Here is a 16,848-nt window from a genome sequence, read left to right on the forward strand (position 1 = left end):
TGGTGTTTTCGAATTGGAAACAAGAACAAAAGGAAACAGGCAAACAAAGCAAAATCTTTTTGGATTTTCTCATAGCAAACTAACGATAGTAAATAAAGCAAAATAGGAACAAGAAACAAAAATAAACAAATGGTGAAGAGAAACAACAGAAATATTTTTGGTCTTTTTGTGTTTTAGGAAAGAAACAAAGCAAAAACAAGAGAATGAAAACTAAAAGAGTCACATAAACACAAGATGGCAGAAATCCGTCAAACTTGACAGCAGTACAGTAATCATTTTTTACGAAAATCTTCCGCTATTCAGCTCGAAAAGTGCTAAACTAATGGAAGTTAGATAATAACATGGGGAACATGCACAAAAATTGGCTTCTCAAAATAACGTTCTGGATGTTTTTAGGAATTTTTTTTAGTATCAGTCCAGAATCTGTTTTTAGACAGCACTTCCCCAGATATTATCTTCCTCATATTAGAGGCAACCATAAGAAGCGAAACAAGTATGTACACATATCTGGCAATTGTAATATGCAATGAATGAGTGATGCCAGCATACCTTCCCCCAAGCTTAGGCTTTTGGCCTAAGTGGAGATCAATCCCACGGTGCCCATGAGGTGGCACCTCCGTAGTATGATGGAGAAGGATCCTGTCCCTGGTACGTGCTGGAAGACGCACCAGGATACGTGATGGTGTACCCGTCGGAGGGCTCGGCGTCCTCGGAGTCGTCCTGCAGGTGGAAACCACGTATCCTCAGCTGCTCATCCACCTCCTCCTTGGAGCGCGACCACGGTCTCCTACGAACACTGAACAAATCGACCAGCGGCAGGGGGATTTCCCTCTCATCCCCGTCGATAAACAACATTCTATAGACAATATTTTCTAAGTTAGAGTCAGTTGTGACAAATTGGTGACTCTTCATAGCAGCAATGTCAAGCCTAATAGGAGTTAGTTTATCATCACTAGGATCAACAGAAAGACCTATATATGCAACAATACGCGAAGCAATGATTCCTCCATAAATAGGCCCCTTACTATCTAAGCGACGAGCAATAAGAGCACCAAGATGATAAGGAGTACCTCTAGTAAGTGCAGCAACCAAGAAAGCAAGATGATAACTAGATATGTTGCTAGTGTTCTCCCTACCAAGAATGCTAGTAGCAAGATAGTAAGTGAAATATCTAATGGCGGGGAGCTGAATGTTCCTTATCTTGCCGCGCTGAATGGTGCGGTTGTCATCGTTGGTGACTTCTCGATAGAGTTCCGCCAAAGCTTTGGGGCGGTCCTCAATCTTCTTTGCTGTACCTATAGGAGCAATATCCAATGCAACACAAAAATCTTTCAACTTCATAGTAACAGGCCTATCATAAATCCTAAATTTAACTGTTGGTGAGAAAGCTGAGTTGCTGAATTTAAAGCTTTCAACAAAGATTTTAGTTAGCCTGTAAAATTGATCACCCTCATCTTCAATGTAGGTAGATAAGTCCACTCTATTGATGAGAAACAAGAAATCATCAAGTAACCCTGCATTACGCAAAAAGTCAAAGCATGGAAAGGATGAAGCATTAGGAACCCCATTATCCTCTTCATCCTCAAAGCTAGGTGCGATGATATCCTCTTCATAGGATCGCCTAACTCGAGTGGCTGCCCGTGAAGGCCTTGCCTCTCTTGTCGTCTCCCTCTCGAACACTTCTCCAAAGGTGTGGTTATGCATCTTCCTTTTCTGAAATTTTTCAACAATCATTATAAAAGTTGATTTCGAGACATATAATTGAGGGAAACTACTATAGTAACTTGGTAGAGTACTAAACATGCATCAAAATTACTTTTTACAACTTAGAACAAGCATGCAAGCTCACTTAACATGTCACCTACAGCAGCAAATTACTCAAGATATACTCAACCAAACAAAATTCTATTTGGATAATCGGAGGAGTCACATACCGGAGAGCAAATGTGCCAAATTTAAGACAGAAATCTGGGCTGAGCAAGGAGATCGAAAAATCCTTAGCTCTTGGGTGAAAACGCGAGTGAGGATGAACTGGTACGAGTTTTTTCGGGAGAAAGAGTGGAATGAGTGGAAGGGATGACAAAGTGGGGCCAGGTGGGGCCCTCACCACATGGGGGCGCGCCCCCCTCCTTGGCCGCACCGGCCCATGGAGTCCAGCCCTAGGGTGCCCCACTGGTCAGCCCCAGGCACTCCCAGGTTGCATTTCGAAAAATAAGACCAACGGTATAATTTTTGTAAATTTTTGAGAACTTTGAAAAACGCACATTTCTGGGTGTTAAAATTACTTTTTCAGGATAGAAAAAGATTTTCAACCTTCTAAACAACTAAAGCATCTTGCAAAACAAGTGGTACTACAACAAGTAAAGCAAATGGAGAAAGAAAGAACTGTTGTTTAGCTCTTCTATGCATATAAAATGTACTTGTTGACAAGGTTGATCAAGTCTCGCCACCAAATAAATTTTACATGATAAAAGAAGAAATAAACCTCAAATCAATCATGTTACCTTATATTGTATTGTTATGGATCCAATCATAATACTTTGATATCCTTGTTTAGGCTCATATATAGGATAATCAATAGCTCCCACTTTGATAGTTCTCAAATTAGAAATTGTATTGACTCCATATACTTTGTCAATCCTCTTGGGAAAATAAACAGTATGCTCCTTATCATCAACATTGAAAGTAACTTTTCCTTTATTGCAATCAATAACAGCCCCTGCAGTGTTAAGAAAAGGTCTCCCAAGAATAATAGACATATTATCATCTTGAGGCATTTCCAACACAACAAAATCAGTTAATATTAAGCAATTATTAGTAACTTGAACAGGAACATCCTCACATATACCAACAGGAACATCGGTAGATTTATCAGCCATTTGCAAAGATATATCAGTTGGTATCAACTTATCTAAATAAAGTCTCTTGTAAAGAGAAAAAGGCATTACACTAACTCCTGCTCCCAAATCACATAGAGCAGTTCTAACATAATTATTCTTGAATGAACAAGGAATAGTCGGTATACCTGGGTCTCCCAACTTCTTTGGAACCTTGCCATTGAAAGAGTAATTAGCAAGCATAGTGGAAATCTCCTCATTAGGAATTTTCCTTTTGTTAGAGACAATATCCTTCATATACTTTGAATAAGGAGGCAATTTAATAGCATCAGTCAAAGGGATTTGCAGGAACAAAGGTTTCATCCAATCACAAAATTTATTATAGTGTTTTTCCTCCTTTGATTTTAGTTTCTTAGCAGGAAAAGACATTTGCTTTTGAACCCAAGGTTCTCTTTCATTACCATGTTTCTTAGCAATAAAATCTTCCTTAGTATACTTTTTATTTTAGCATGCTTTTCAGGTTCATCTTCAACCTCTTCTTTATCAGAAACATCATTCTTATCATTATCTTTATCATGTTCATTACCACTTTCAGTTTCAGCATCAGAAATAGAAATACTATTAGGATCATTAACAGGCTCAGAGGATTCTACAACAGTTTTATGTTTCTTCTTCTTTTTCTTAGAAGGATCACAAATTTCTTTAGTTCGTTGAGAATCTTGTTCAACTCTTTTGGGATGCCCCTCGGGATATAGAGGATCCTGAGTGGAAACACCACCTCTAGTTGTTACTTCATAAGCATGTTTTTCTCTAGAAGTATTTTTTAACAAGTCATTTTGCACTTTAGTGAGTTGATCAATTTGAGTTTGAACCATATGAAAATGTTTAACAAGCATCTTAACATCATTGGAGGTTCTCTCCACAATATCATGCAATTCACTAATAGCTCGAGAATTTTCCATTAAATGATTCTCTACTCTCATATTAAAATTATTTTGCTTAACAACATAATTATCAAACTCATCTAAACATTGATCAGGAGGTTTTGAATAAGGAATATCTTCTTTATCAAAGCGTTGAAGAGAATGTACCTCAATCGTGGATGAAGGGGGAGTTATCTTACATAAATCCTCTATGGGGGGTAAATTCTTCACATCTTCGGATTTAATACCTTTCTCTTTAAGAGATTTCTTGGCTTCCCTCATATCTTCATCATTTAATTTAATCATACCCCTCTTCTTCAATATTGGTGTTGGGGTTGGTTCAGGTGCAGTCCAATCATCATGATTTTGGCCTATTCTAGCCAATAATTCTTCAGCTTCGTCTGGAGTTCTTTTCCTGAAAACACAACCAGCACAACTATCCAGGTATTCCCTAGACTCAATGGTTAGTCCACAATAAAATATATCAAGTAGGTCATGCTTTTCCAAATCATGTCCAGGCCGAGCTCTGATAAGAGAGCAAAACCTTGCCCAAGCTTCAGGCAATTTCTCTCCATCTTCCTGGTCAAAACTATAAATTTTCTGCAGGGCAATATGTTGAGCACTAGCAGGAAAATATTTCCGAATGAAAACATCAAGCAAACCTTTTGGACTATCAATAGAATCAGGAGGCAAACTATTATACCAAGTTTTAGCATCATCCTTTAATGAGAAAGGAAAAAATTTAGCAACAAAATAAGTACGCTTCTTGATATCATAAGAAAACAAACTACTCAAAGTGGAGAGCTCATTCATGTGTTCTACAGCACTTTCTTTTTCAGTACCACAAAAAGGTGTTTTCTCAACAATAGATATATGAGATAAATCAAGAGAAAAATCATAATCCTTATCCTTAATGTTTATAGGAGATGTGGCAAATTTAGGATCAGGAGACAGTTTATATCTAACAGCATGTTGTGCAAGAAGTTTTTTAATGTTACCAGTAGTAGCATTACATTTATCAATAAAATCATCATCAAGTTCCACATAATCTTCATCAAGATCATCACTAGAGTGTTCAACAGACTCAGGTGAATTAACAGGTGTAGCAGTATTTTCATTAGGAATTTCAGTATTTTCAATTTGTCTAGACCTAGCAATTGTAGCATCTAGAAAAGAACCTAATGAACCATTATCATCAAGCACAGCAGAAGCATCATCAAGATTATCAAAGCAATTTTCAGATTCAGCAGAAGTACCAGCATGTGAAGCTTGTGGTGGTGAAACAAGTTTACTTATCACAGATGGTGAATCAAGAGCAGCAGAGGTACTCAGAGTTGTACCTTTTCTTGTAGTGGATAGTAATATGGCGACTTTAGCATCGCGAGATGATGGAGGATTTGCAGTGAACAATATCAATTCAGGTGAACTTGCAAATAAAGTTATGCTCCCCGGCAACGGCACCATAAAATAGTCTTGATGACCCACACGTATAGGGGATCGCAACGGTCTTCGAGGGAAGTAAAATCCAATTTATTGATTCGACACAAGGGGAGCCAAAGAATATTTGTAAGCCTTAACAGCGGAGTTGTCAATTCAGCTGCACCTGGAAACAGACTTGCTCGCAAGAGTTTATCAGTAGCAACAGTTTTATAGTAGTAGCAGTAGTGAAATATAAGCAACAGTGAAATAAAGACAGCAGTAGTAATTATAGTAAACAACAGGATTAAAATACTGTAGGCACAGGGATGGATGAACGAACGCTACATGGATGAGAGAACTCATGTAACAATCAAGGCAGGGCATTTGCAGATAATAATAAAGCGGTATACAAGTACTAAATAACCATAGGCATGTGTTCCGTATATAGTCGTACGTGCTCGCAATGAGAAACTTGCACAACATCTTTTGTCCTACCAGCCGGTGACAGTCGGGCCTCTAGGGAATCTACTGGTAATTAAGGTACTCCTTTTAATAGAGCACCGGAGCAAAGCATTAACACTCCGTGAACACATGTGATCCTCACATCACAGCCTTCCCCTCCGGTTGTCCCAATTTCTGTCACTTTGGGGCCTCGGGTTCCAGACAGCAATATGTGTATACAACTTGCAAGTAAGATCATAAAACAATGAATATCATCATGAAACAATAACATGTTCAGATCTGAAATCATGGCACTCGGGCCCTAGTGACAAGCATTAAGCATAACTAGTTGCAACAATATCATAAAAGTACCAACCACGGATACTAGGCACTATGCCCTAACAATCTTATGACTATTACATGATCAATCTCATCCAATCCCTACCATCCCCTTCAGCCTACAGCGAGGGAATTACTCACACATGGATGGGGGAAGCATGGATGGTCGATGGAGAGGCGTCGGTGGTGATGATGGCGATGATCTCCGCCAATTCCCCGTCCCGGCAGGGTGCCAGAACGGAGTTTCTGGTCCCGAGACGGAGTTTCGCGATGGCGGCGGAGTTCTGGATGTCTTCTGGCAGATTGGTCGAACTCCCGTGCGTTTTTAGGTCGAAACCCTTAAGTAGTCCAGAGGGAAGCGTCGGGGGCTGCCCGAGGCGTCGCCACCATAGGGCGGCGCGGCCTAGGGGCCCACCGCACCGCCTTGTGGGGTGGGCGCCTCGTGGCCCCCCTCCGTCAATCTTCTATGAAAATAGGCCCATTGCAATTATTCCCGGGGATTTTCCTGAAAGTTGAGTTTCTGCACAAAAATAAGACACCAGGGCAATTCTGCTGAAAACAGCGTTAGTCCGAGTTAGTTGTATCCACAATACACAAATTAGAGGCAAAACAATAGCAAAAGTGTTCGGAAAAGTAGATACGTTTTGGGAGAGTGGATTTGGTAACCGCGTGTATACGTGAGCACGCATCCATTATCGTTGGATTCGCTTTGAGATTCTAACCTCACAAACGGACACCAAACGCTGTTAACCTACTTTTTCAAGTTGATGTCGTCCTCTTTTTTTTCCTCCCCAGCGCTCCTCAGCGGCTTCTGCGCGCACTGGAAGACCTCCGACTAGCCCCTCGCGCCAGCACCTCCGCGAAGCAATAGAGACCACAGGGGAGAAGCCAGGGCAGGAACCCGTGCCTCGAATTAATAACATATGAAAAACGCATACGCAGAGACAAGAACACTGAACACGGATGTATCAAGTATACAGTATAACATAGTAATATGATTGTATAAATCTCACATCTCGTATGGCCCCAGGATTGGACTCAACGAGAGGAGAAAGATTAACAGCAAAATCTTCCGAAGGTTTCTAATGAAAGCGCCAAAGCTAAATTAAAACTCGAGAATTTGAGAGTTTGAGTTATTGGTGGTGAACCACAGCCACAGCCACCGGGACCTGGATCTAGATCAGGCGGCCGGGGGGGAAGCACGCGCGGCAGCGGTCGCAGGGGGCGGGCGCGGGCACGACGATGCGGGCGAGCTGGCCGGACTCGTGGAGGCGGCGGACCTCCTCGGCGCCGCCGAGGTGCCGGCCGCCGACGAAGAGCTGGGGCAGGGTCACGTCGGAGCGGGGGATGTCTGGCAGGAGCGCGGCGAGCTCCGGGGCGTGCTGGCGTCCATGTAGCGGTCGCGCTCGTCGACGGCGGTGCGCAGCCCCCGCAGGATGGCGCGCACGGCGCTGCAGTCCTCGGAGGCGATGGATGACGCGCGGCGACGACGCGCCGGGCTGCGGCGACTGGTGGGCGGCAGGCTCCGGGTGGAGGAGGGACAGGACGTCTTTGAGGGAGGGGGCGCCGGCAGCGGCGACGAGCTCGATGGATGGGCATGGGGTGGACCTGGGAGCGCGTCTCTTCACCCAGGAAGGCCACATGGGGGCGGGACGGCGAGCAACCGAGAACGAAGGAGACGGAACAGTGGAATTTCTTTGGTTCTTTCCTTTACCTTTGTGTGCTTATCGGGTTTTGCTTTGCCGGATGCGTGGGGCCGTGGGCTCCATACAACTGCTGAGACAGATTCCACCAAACGGACAAACGAACGGTGTTATCCACGTGTCACATATTCAGCGCGTGCTCACGTATACACCCGGTCACCAGGCTTCTTTTGTACGTTTTGGACGTATCACATAGCTATACACCTGATCACCAAATCCACTCTCATTGGATTAATCATCCAACTCTTTGATTTTGATCAACAATTTTATCAATCCAACTCTTTGATTAGTATTATGTGATGAAAACCGGGTATTGTATTTTCTCGCTTCCATGAGGAAACTGGGCATTGTTCTATAGATAGTGTTACTTTTTTGCGTGATACAAATATTTATTTCTTCTTCGATGCGCTGCCCATAGAGTGGGCACCAGGCGTGCATGATGAAGGGGCTGATTCTTTCGTTATATAAAATGCAACTATCACCGAAGGTTGGACCAAACATTTGTAGTGTTACGATCTTCAAAGCTTGAACATATTTTGATACTTCGGCTCACCTTCATTTTGTAATGAATCCGCTTTATGATAACATTAAAAAAAATCCGCTTTATGATTAAGGCATAAGCACATCGCCTTCTTCGGAATGCCCCAATGGAAACTGCCTTCATGGCCCCACCCCTCGAGCTCTTGTTCATGGCGTCTGGCTCGCCCATCGTCGGTGGAGTACATGCAGCTCCAAGTAGCCTTCTCTTCCTTAACGTAGATTTGGAGTTCCTATGTGTTCTCAATCTCATGCATGTTGTTCATATGGAGGTGCGGATCTTGATTCACTCAATTTCATTTCCATCGGTGTTCTTCCTGGGCTTCCGGCTCCTTCTCTGTGACATGCTCTCCTTGGAGACCGATCATGGTCGACATGCAAGTCAATATTCATGTCTGAATTGATCTTAAAAAAATATTCATGTCCGAAGGGGTGATTATGAAGGGATTGTTTAGGTTAGACCTGGTTGTGGTGGTTTTTTTTCCGCATTGTCGACCTAGATCAAGGACATAAGCGGAGATATCTCGCCACGACAAACCAAATCGAAAAGCCTCACCATGCAAGTGGCATTCAGGATCGTCGTTGCAAGTGGCATTATTTCAATTCATACTACTTGTTGTTCGATCATCTTGTTATATTTGTTGTTTACCATGTATGCATGTTAGTGTTTATGTGCATCTTGTTGCACTTTACTTGCTCTCCTCAATCTGTTATCCGCTGCTACTTGTTATTTTTGCTTTGATTTGTCCATTTGATTGAAGACTTTGTTTGATTTGTGCAACCTCTTGCTTTGCTCTTTTTGTCAAGTTTGTATATGTTGTGCTCACTTTTTTTATATATCTTTGATTACCTTTACTATACTTGAAGCTTTTGCATATGTCTGTTAAATAACACTAAATTTTGTAAGCTTCACCCCCCACTAGTCACGATATCATGATCTTTCAGTCACGACCTCCATGGTTAAGTGGAAGGGGTTAGCTGCTTTCACGGCGTTGCTAATGTTGAGGGACCTCCGTGGCCCTGAAAGGGTCCCTTTTGATGATTCTGACGACCATGGTCATCATAATGGCCATCTTCCATCACAACGAAGAGAAAGGATTCAACTAGTTTGTCCCTTGTCATCCTAGATGGTCTTTTTGCCTCTCTCCTACAAGCACTGGTCGGTGGTGGGTTGCCTCTGGCATCATATCATTGTGCACACAACGAGGTTAGTGTGGCGTTATAGTTTACCTACACTTGTGAAAGGAGGCACTGACCCTTTTCCACATTTTTCTTCTAGTCATATGGTTGTTGCCTTTGGTGTTCATTGTCGAGGGGCTGAAGGTGATCTAGATTCATGATGGGTTGACTACTACCAACTGTCAAGTCTTATTTCATTGATATGATCCAGGTAAACAAATCATAGCAATTTAGGCATACTTCATGATTCTTCAAATGTACTGACTCGATTTTGGGTTTCAATGCTTATTAGATCGTCAAGCCTATCGAAAATGAGAAAGATTTTCATTTAAGATGCATATGCAGAAGTTTACATTGGTTTGATCATGCTCTCGATGATAATAATGTCCTCGCTATTGGAGTTGAATCACATGGTGAATGACAATAGCTGCGTTGTTGGTTCTTAGATTCTATAACGTGGACTTTAGAGTTTGAGCTCGACGAGGGATCTTTTATATTATAGCTCAACACTCCCTAACTTAGGTGAACACATCAGATAGACCCTCGGGGAGCCAAAAGATATGGAGCATAGAGTCCCGAGAAGATTGAAATTGCGACATATTCAAATCTGAGTTGTGAACAGATGATTGATATCTATTTGGCTCCACTAGTGGTTTTCGACATCTTCCCACACTTGCTCAACATTTTTTTGTACATCTTAGCTTCATTGTATCTTGCTCCGTTCTCAAGAGACATGTTGTACTATGAGCTTCAATATTAATATAATCAAAAAACAAAATAACTCATCATGAGTTGCTACATCGAATGATTAATCGGGATCTGGCATGTATTCCTATCTTATGAGCTGGTTATAAGAACATAGAGTTTAGAGTTAAGTTCAACACTATTCTAATTACGAAATGTGTTATTTTAAAAGTGAGGGTAGCTCGACACGTGACAAGTGTCAGCACATGATGATCCCCTCTCCTCTCCTCTCTTTGATGGAGGCCGCCCTCTTGTTATTGCTCCTAAAGTTCAGACTAGAGGGAGCATCTCGGATGCTGGGTCACACAGTAGGCAAGGGCTTGTTTTGCTTGGGCTGGGTGGGTCCACGTCGCAGCGTGAACAACTTGTTTGTTTTCTCTCGAAAGCAGTAGCCAGTCTCCCATTTAAAACCCACCACCTCCATCGAAGCCCAAACCCAGAGCCGCGCAGCCACACACACAGACGCACATCCCCCGCCGGCCAGTCACCGCAAAACCAAATCCATCCACCCACCGCCGGCACCGATCCGGCGACCGGATGGCGGGCTCCTCCGCCGTGTACACGCCCTGCCGGCCCCACGCCCACGGCCGCCACCGCCTCCTCCTCCAGCAGCGCGGCGTGCTCGCCTGGCGGACGAGGGCGAGGGGCGGCGCGGGCGCGGGCTCTCGCGCGAGGGCGAGCCTCGTGGCCACGGCGCCGGCGCGGACGGCGACCGAGGAGGCGGTGTACGAGGTGGTGCTGCGGCAGGCGGCGCTCGTGGAGGACCTGCAGGGGAAGCGGGGCAAGGAGGCCGCCGCGGCGGGCAGGCGGCGGTGGCGGGAGGAGGAGGAGGAGGCCGAGCTCGGCTGGGGCCTCCTCGGCGACGCCTACGACCGCTGCGGCGAGGTCTGCGCCGAGTACGCCAAGACCTTCTACCTCGGTGAGCACTGTCTATCTACTGTCTCCCGCCACATGTTTGCAGTACTGTGTGTGTGTGTGGAGCCGTTCCATCTCATTCGCTACTATACTCGCTAGCTACCGCCGGCAACGCATACAATAATCGATGGGTCATGGGATCAACTCATCCACCAATTAGTTAGATTATCTATTCTTGTTCTTTGGCACTATCATTGCAGTTTAAAAAATCTCGTTCAGATTTTTGATACAGTCCTCAGGACTGCAATCGGGGGTACAATCGATGAATAATACTATAAAAAATACTGTGGTAAGATCACTTCTGGTTCTCCAGCCAACCAGCCCGAGCCGAGGGTATCTGAAGCCTGAACTCAAGCAACAACCGTATCCGTGTGCACATGTGCCCACTTTGATAGATAGGTAGGATATATGCAGTGCACGTGGTGTGACATCTTGGCCATCTTATGGGAGACATGAGATGGTGGTCGGTGGAGCCATGGCTCCATGGAGCTCACACTTGTCCCTCATAAACACTGAAACCTTTTTTTCCACCCGAAGAACCACTTGCAATTAATAGCTTTCTTGATTGGGGGTTAGGGGCCTAGACTGTTTGGTCGGTTGTGTCGAGATGCATGGCATGGGCTTGATTTTCTGGTTTTATTTTAACCTTTGATGATTCTGTTTCCACTTGGATATCTGACCTTGTGAGGAATCATTTTCATCGTGCTAAAGATTTGCTTCATGTGCTAAGATTTGGGCATGTAGTAACGGGTGTGTTTGTGCCAATTCATCTTTCAGGTACACAGCTTATGACTCCTGAAAGGCGCAAGGCTGTTTGGGCAATCTATGGTAAGTTCGTCTGCAGATTTAGTTATTGCTGTTATTCGTGGAAAAAATGAAACATAAATTTATTGCTTATGACCTTATTTGATTACCTGCAACTAACTTTTTATTTATATTTTTTGCAGTATGGTGCAGAAGAACTGATGAGCTGGTAGATGGCCCTAACTCATCTTATATTACACCAAAGGCACTTGATCGATGGGAGAAGAGATTAGAAGATCTATTTGAAGGCCGCCCTTACGATATGTATGATGCAGCACTTTCAGACACAGTGTCAAAGTTCCCAATAGATATCCAGGTAAAATAGGCAGCATAAGTTACCGTAGCATGTCTGAAACACTACGAAGAAGTTAGTGAATAGTAAATTCGCAAATTTCAGTTATTCTGATTTTACCATGACATCGCAAATTTCTTACAGCCATTCAAAGACATGGTTGAAGGCATGAGGCTTGACCTGTGGAAATCGAGGTACAGGACCTTCGACGAGCTTTACCTCTACTGCTACTACGTCGCTGGTACTGTTGGTCTCATGACGGTTCCGGTGATGGGCATTGCCCCGGACTCAAAGGCCTCAGCCGAGAGCGTGTACAATGCCGCACTAGCTCTTGGCATTGCTAACCAGCTGACGAACATACTCAGAGATGTAGGAGAAGAGTAAGTACTGATTTACTCTATTTACCGCCGAGCATATTTATGTCCAAGTAGATTGTGGGTTCGTAAATTATACACCACCCTCTTATGCTTTGTACCCAGTAAGATACCAAATTTTAATCTCTAAGTAGCATTACTGTATTTTACTCCCTCTGTATTTATGAGATAACCTGTCACTGTCCAGAGTTTTTTTTTTCTTTTGTTCGATTTTAAATTTGTAGCCTAATGTTTTTGTCTTTGTGAACGGGAATCTCAGCTCTAGGAGGGGGAGAATATACCTTCCACTGGACGAATTGGCACAAGCGGGTCTGACAGAAGAGGACATATTCAGAGGGAAAGTGACAGATAAATGGAGGAGGTTTATGAAGGGACAAATTCAGCGTGCTAGGTTGTTCTTTGATGAGGCTGAGAAGGGCGTCATGAGTCTGGATTCTGCGAGCAGATGGCCGGTAAGAGGGCCTACATACATAGTTCTGCACTTTTAATTAAAAAATGTAAACTTGCAACCTTGTTGACTCAAATATCATTTGGATGACTCTATCCTCGCAGGTTCTGGCATCACTGTGGCTGTACAGGCAGATCCTCGACGCCATCGAGGCGAACGACTACAACAACTTCACCAAGCGCGCGTATGTAGGCAAGGCGAAGAAGTTCCTGTCCTTACCGGCGGCATATGCGAGGGCGGCTATTTCGTCATGAGCACAGCAATCCCTAGATCAGATGTTTATTATTTTTTGTTCCTTGTTCTCTCTTCTTTTTGGTCCTTCCACGTCGCGAGATTGTTATTGGCTGTTGTATATAGTCAGCTGTATGTTCGCCATAAGCCATTAAGGCCGCAGCAGTATTTAGTTCTAGGGACTGGTTTCAGGTCCCACAGTAACTGAACTCTTGTTATCTCATACACACACACACGGAGGAGAATGAAATGAAAACCGCTCCAATTTAAGAACAATCGAACAGTCTTTCTGGACCCAGAGGTCACCTGTGCAAGCTATCTTGTCAGGATTCAGGAACTGTGGAAGTTCAGGCCAGCAGGTCAAAACTGAACCCAGAGCCCAGTAGAGCTTCATACTTTTTCAGTTTTTTTTTCTATACAATGGATGAAATATTTGGGAGAAACCTAGAAGAGCACTCGAGACGCTCGATGACAAACCGGCTTACCCTCAAGTTCATCAACTGATGAGCTGATCAGCGAAGTGCTGGCCAAGTGTACGACAATGTTCTGATCAGTGATCAGCAAGTGTTGGCCAAATGTGTGGTGATGAACTCTGAAGAAGGAGAGCCACATCTGGCTGGGGACCTACTATGTGGCCTTTTGGACGCTTTACGTGCAGCTCTAGGCTAATGTCTGGCTGCCATGTCAGCAAGCTCCTGTGGCCGCTGCCGCCCTCAGCCACATCCTGGTGATAATGGTGATAATTCCAGATTTCCATCGCAGAATGCTAGGGAACATATATACATGGCCGTGAACTGTAGCCTGCGATGTGTAGCAGCATTGCAGCAAACATGCGACAAAAAGGGCAAAAGGAAGAAGGCGACCTGCTTTATGATTCTGTTCGCTGTCATGTTGATTTGCTCTTGGCCGATTGTTCCTGCGTGAGAGTGTGGTGGCCACACCGTGCAACTGGCTGGATGTGAAATGAAGGTCTCGTTTTCCTAGATGGCTGTTGCTGTGGTAGCATTTTCTTTTCTGTCGAATGCAGGGGAAGTAACAATGTCGCAAGAGAAACCTCACATCTGAAATGTGGACAAGTTTTCCCCGGAAAATAAACATGGCTATGCAAATCGTGAAACCACTGGATCTTTTCGTCCAATTTTTTTACAAGATGATTATTGAGTTGTTTGCGTTGACTGGAAGTCCATGTTAATGGAGATGGTTGGGCACGCGAGATCAATGGATGCATGTAACTATTTTTTTATTAACATATAGTGCGTCGCTGAATGATGCGCTTAGCTCTAATACCATACTCCCTCGTTCTGATTTAGTTTACAATTCTAGGAAAAAAGAGACAAACTAGTATTGCATTTAAAGTTCATGCATAAGCCACTTCATCGGAAAGTCCAAACCCACGTGCTTCACAACTCCGTAAAATAAACGAGGCTACACAAATTACAAATTATGAGCAACCACTGAGTTGCTTGCCTAGAAAAACTTGTTTTTTAAATAAGCTCGTTGCATCTAATGACTATAATTCACAGCTCAGCTCGGGATGACACGTCGTAATCTCGTGTTAATGAAAATTAGTGCACACTCACTGAAAAACAAGAAAAACGAGAGAATTAAAACAGTACACATTCTAAAAAAAACAAGAGAACGTGCCCCATATGCACGCACCAACAAAATTAGTAATATAACACGAAGTCCTATTACTTATTTTGACCCATTTCACTCCTCTGTGAGCCCACGAGGACGTACAATGGCTAGGCCCGAGAAACTTAGCGAGCCGTGCCTTTCAGTTTCGAGGCACGTGGGCCGGCCCAAGCACGAAACCTAAGCCCACCTATCAAAGCAACCAAACCCATTCAATCTACTCATCGCTACCAAACCTTTCCCACACCTCATCGCTCTCTCCTCCCCATTGCTACCTCTAGCCGCCACACCCAATCTACCTCTCTCCCTTACTTCTCTAGGCTCTCACGACGATGAACATGCCAACGCCCTCTAGCTCATCGCGAGTTTGCCCATGCTCTCCCTCTCCTCTGTAGCTTTGCCCAGCTAATCCCCATCAATTCTGCGCTCATTAGGAGCATTGGCGCCACCCCCATTGTACGTCATACAACACGAAGTCCTATTACTTATTTTGACCCATTTTCACTCCTCTGTGAGCCCACGAGGACGTATAATGGCTAGGCCCGAGAAACTTAGCGAGCCGTGCCTTTTAGTTTCGAGGCACGTGGGCCGGCCCAAGCACAAAACCTAGGCCCACCTATCAAAGCAACCAAACCCATTCAATCTACTCATCGCTACGAAACCTTTCCCACACCTCATCGCTCTCTCCTCCCCATTGTTACCTCTAGCCGCCACACCCAATCTACCTCTCTCCCTTACTTCTCTGGGCTCTCACGACGATGAACATGCCAACGCCCTCTAGCTCATCGCGAGCTTGCCCATGCTCTCCCTCTCCTCTGTAGCCTAGCCCAGCTAATCCCCATCAATTCTGCGCTCCATTAGGAGCCTTGGCGCCACCCCCGGCCCTCCTCCATATCGACCTCGACGGGAAAGCCTACTTATCGCCCAACAAAGCATTAACACTCGCGAGCACGAGCAGGAGTTGGATCGCGGCCCATTTTAGGTGTATATATGGTTATTTCTGGTTTTCTGGTCTTGGTTTTATCGTTTTTCCATTTTTCTTTGGTTCTTTCATTGGTTCAATCGATTTTTTTTCTTCCTTTTCTTTTCTCTTTTTATCCTTTTCTTTATGACTGAAAAGTCTGAACATTTTTTTAATTTGAGGCATTTTCTTCAAATTTGAACAATTTTAATTTTGAACATTTTTCAAATTTAAATAATTTTCATGTTTGAACAATTTTTAACTTTGAAATTTCTAAATTGGAACATTTTACAAATTTAAAAATTTCAGATTTTATTATTTTCTAAATTTGTACCTTTGTTGCTAATTATTTTTAGTTTTGAACTTTTTCAAATCTCAATATTTTTAGTTCAATTTTTCTGCTTAAAAGCATAAATTTTTGAAATTAAAATTGAAAATGAATAATTGGAAAAATAGAAAAACTAGGAGAAGACTTACGTGGACCGTCCGACCAAGGAGGCCTAGGCGCGCAGACGAGAGGATGCCTGCATGCGTGCTCTGCTCGCGCAAGCACGCAGGCGGGAGTGCGGGAGATAGGGGCTCCCGAGCACTACCTCACGTCTCCGTGGGAGAACATATCTAGTGCTACCACCCCTTTAAATGTTACCGTGCTACCGTATAAAAAAACATATTTTATACGTGTCAAAAAATTATACGAAAAATTGTGAGTGCTCATGAAGCATGTCCCTACAACATCCCAAAATTTCATATTCAAAATCGACATGGACACTGAGAAACGAAAAAGAGAAAATCAGCATGAATAGTGCTACCTAGTGTCACAAAAAGACAAATCAGAAAATGACACTATTCATGGTGATTTTCTCTTTTTTGTTTCTCAGTGTTCATGTCGATTTTGGATATGAAATTTTGGGATGTTACAGGGACATGCTTCATGAGCACTCACATTTTTTCGTATAAATTTTTGACACGTATAAAATACGTTTTTTTTATACGGTAGCACGGTAGCATGCAAAGGGGTGGTAGCACTAGATATGTTCTCCGTGGCGACGATGACCCGAACACGGTG

At 43.7% G+C, this 16,848-nt stretch overlaps 1 protein-coding gene across 1 annotated transcript; it reads left to right on the plus strand.

The window, feature by feature from the left end:
* Positions 1–10,540: 10,540 nt before the first annotated feature.
* Positions 10,541–13,462, plus strand: LOC127298489 (phytoene synthase 2, chloroplastic). The gene is made up of 6 exons (XM_051328338.2): positions 10,541–11,041; positions 11,815–11,865; positions 11,985–12,157; positions 12,278–12,513; positions 12,767–12,959; positions 13,060–13,462. Exons 1-6 carry the CDS (start codon positions 10,660–10,662, stop codon positions 13,207–13,209), a joined length of 1,185 nt encoding a protein of 394 aa, XP_051184298.1. The 5' UTR covers positions 10,541–10,659; the 3' UTR covers positions 13,210–13,462.
* Positions 13,463–16,848: the final 3,386 nt, after the last annotated feature.

Source organism: Lolium perenne, chromosome 5 (assembly GCF_019359855.2).
Source record: "Lolium perenne isolate Kyuss_39 chromosome 5, Kyuss_2.0, whole genome shotgun sequence".
Taxonomy (NCBI): Eukaryota; Viridiplantae; Streptophyta; class Magnoliopsida; order Poales; family Poaceae; genus Lolium; species Lolium perenne.

What these genes read in the sequence shown, in the direction of transcription:
- LOC127298489 (XM_051328338.2), top strand. Translation starts at nt 10,660, where the DNA reads ATGGCGGGCTCCTCCGCCGTGTACACGCCCTGCCGGCCCCACGCCCAC. An exon ending in CTCAGAGATGTAGGAGAAGA is followed by an intron (nt 12,514 to 12,766) that starts GTAAGTACTGAT and finishes CGGGAATCTCAG; the next exon opens with CTCTAGGAGGGGGAGAATAT. An exon ending in ATTCTGCGAGCAGATGGCCG is followed by an intron (nt 12,960 to 13,059) that starts GTAAGAGGGCCT and finishes CTATCCTCGCAG; the next exon opens with GTTCTGGCATCACTGTGGCT.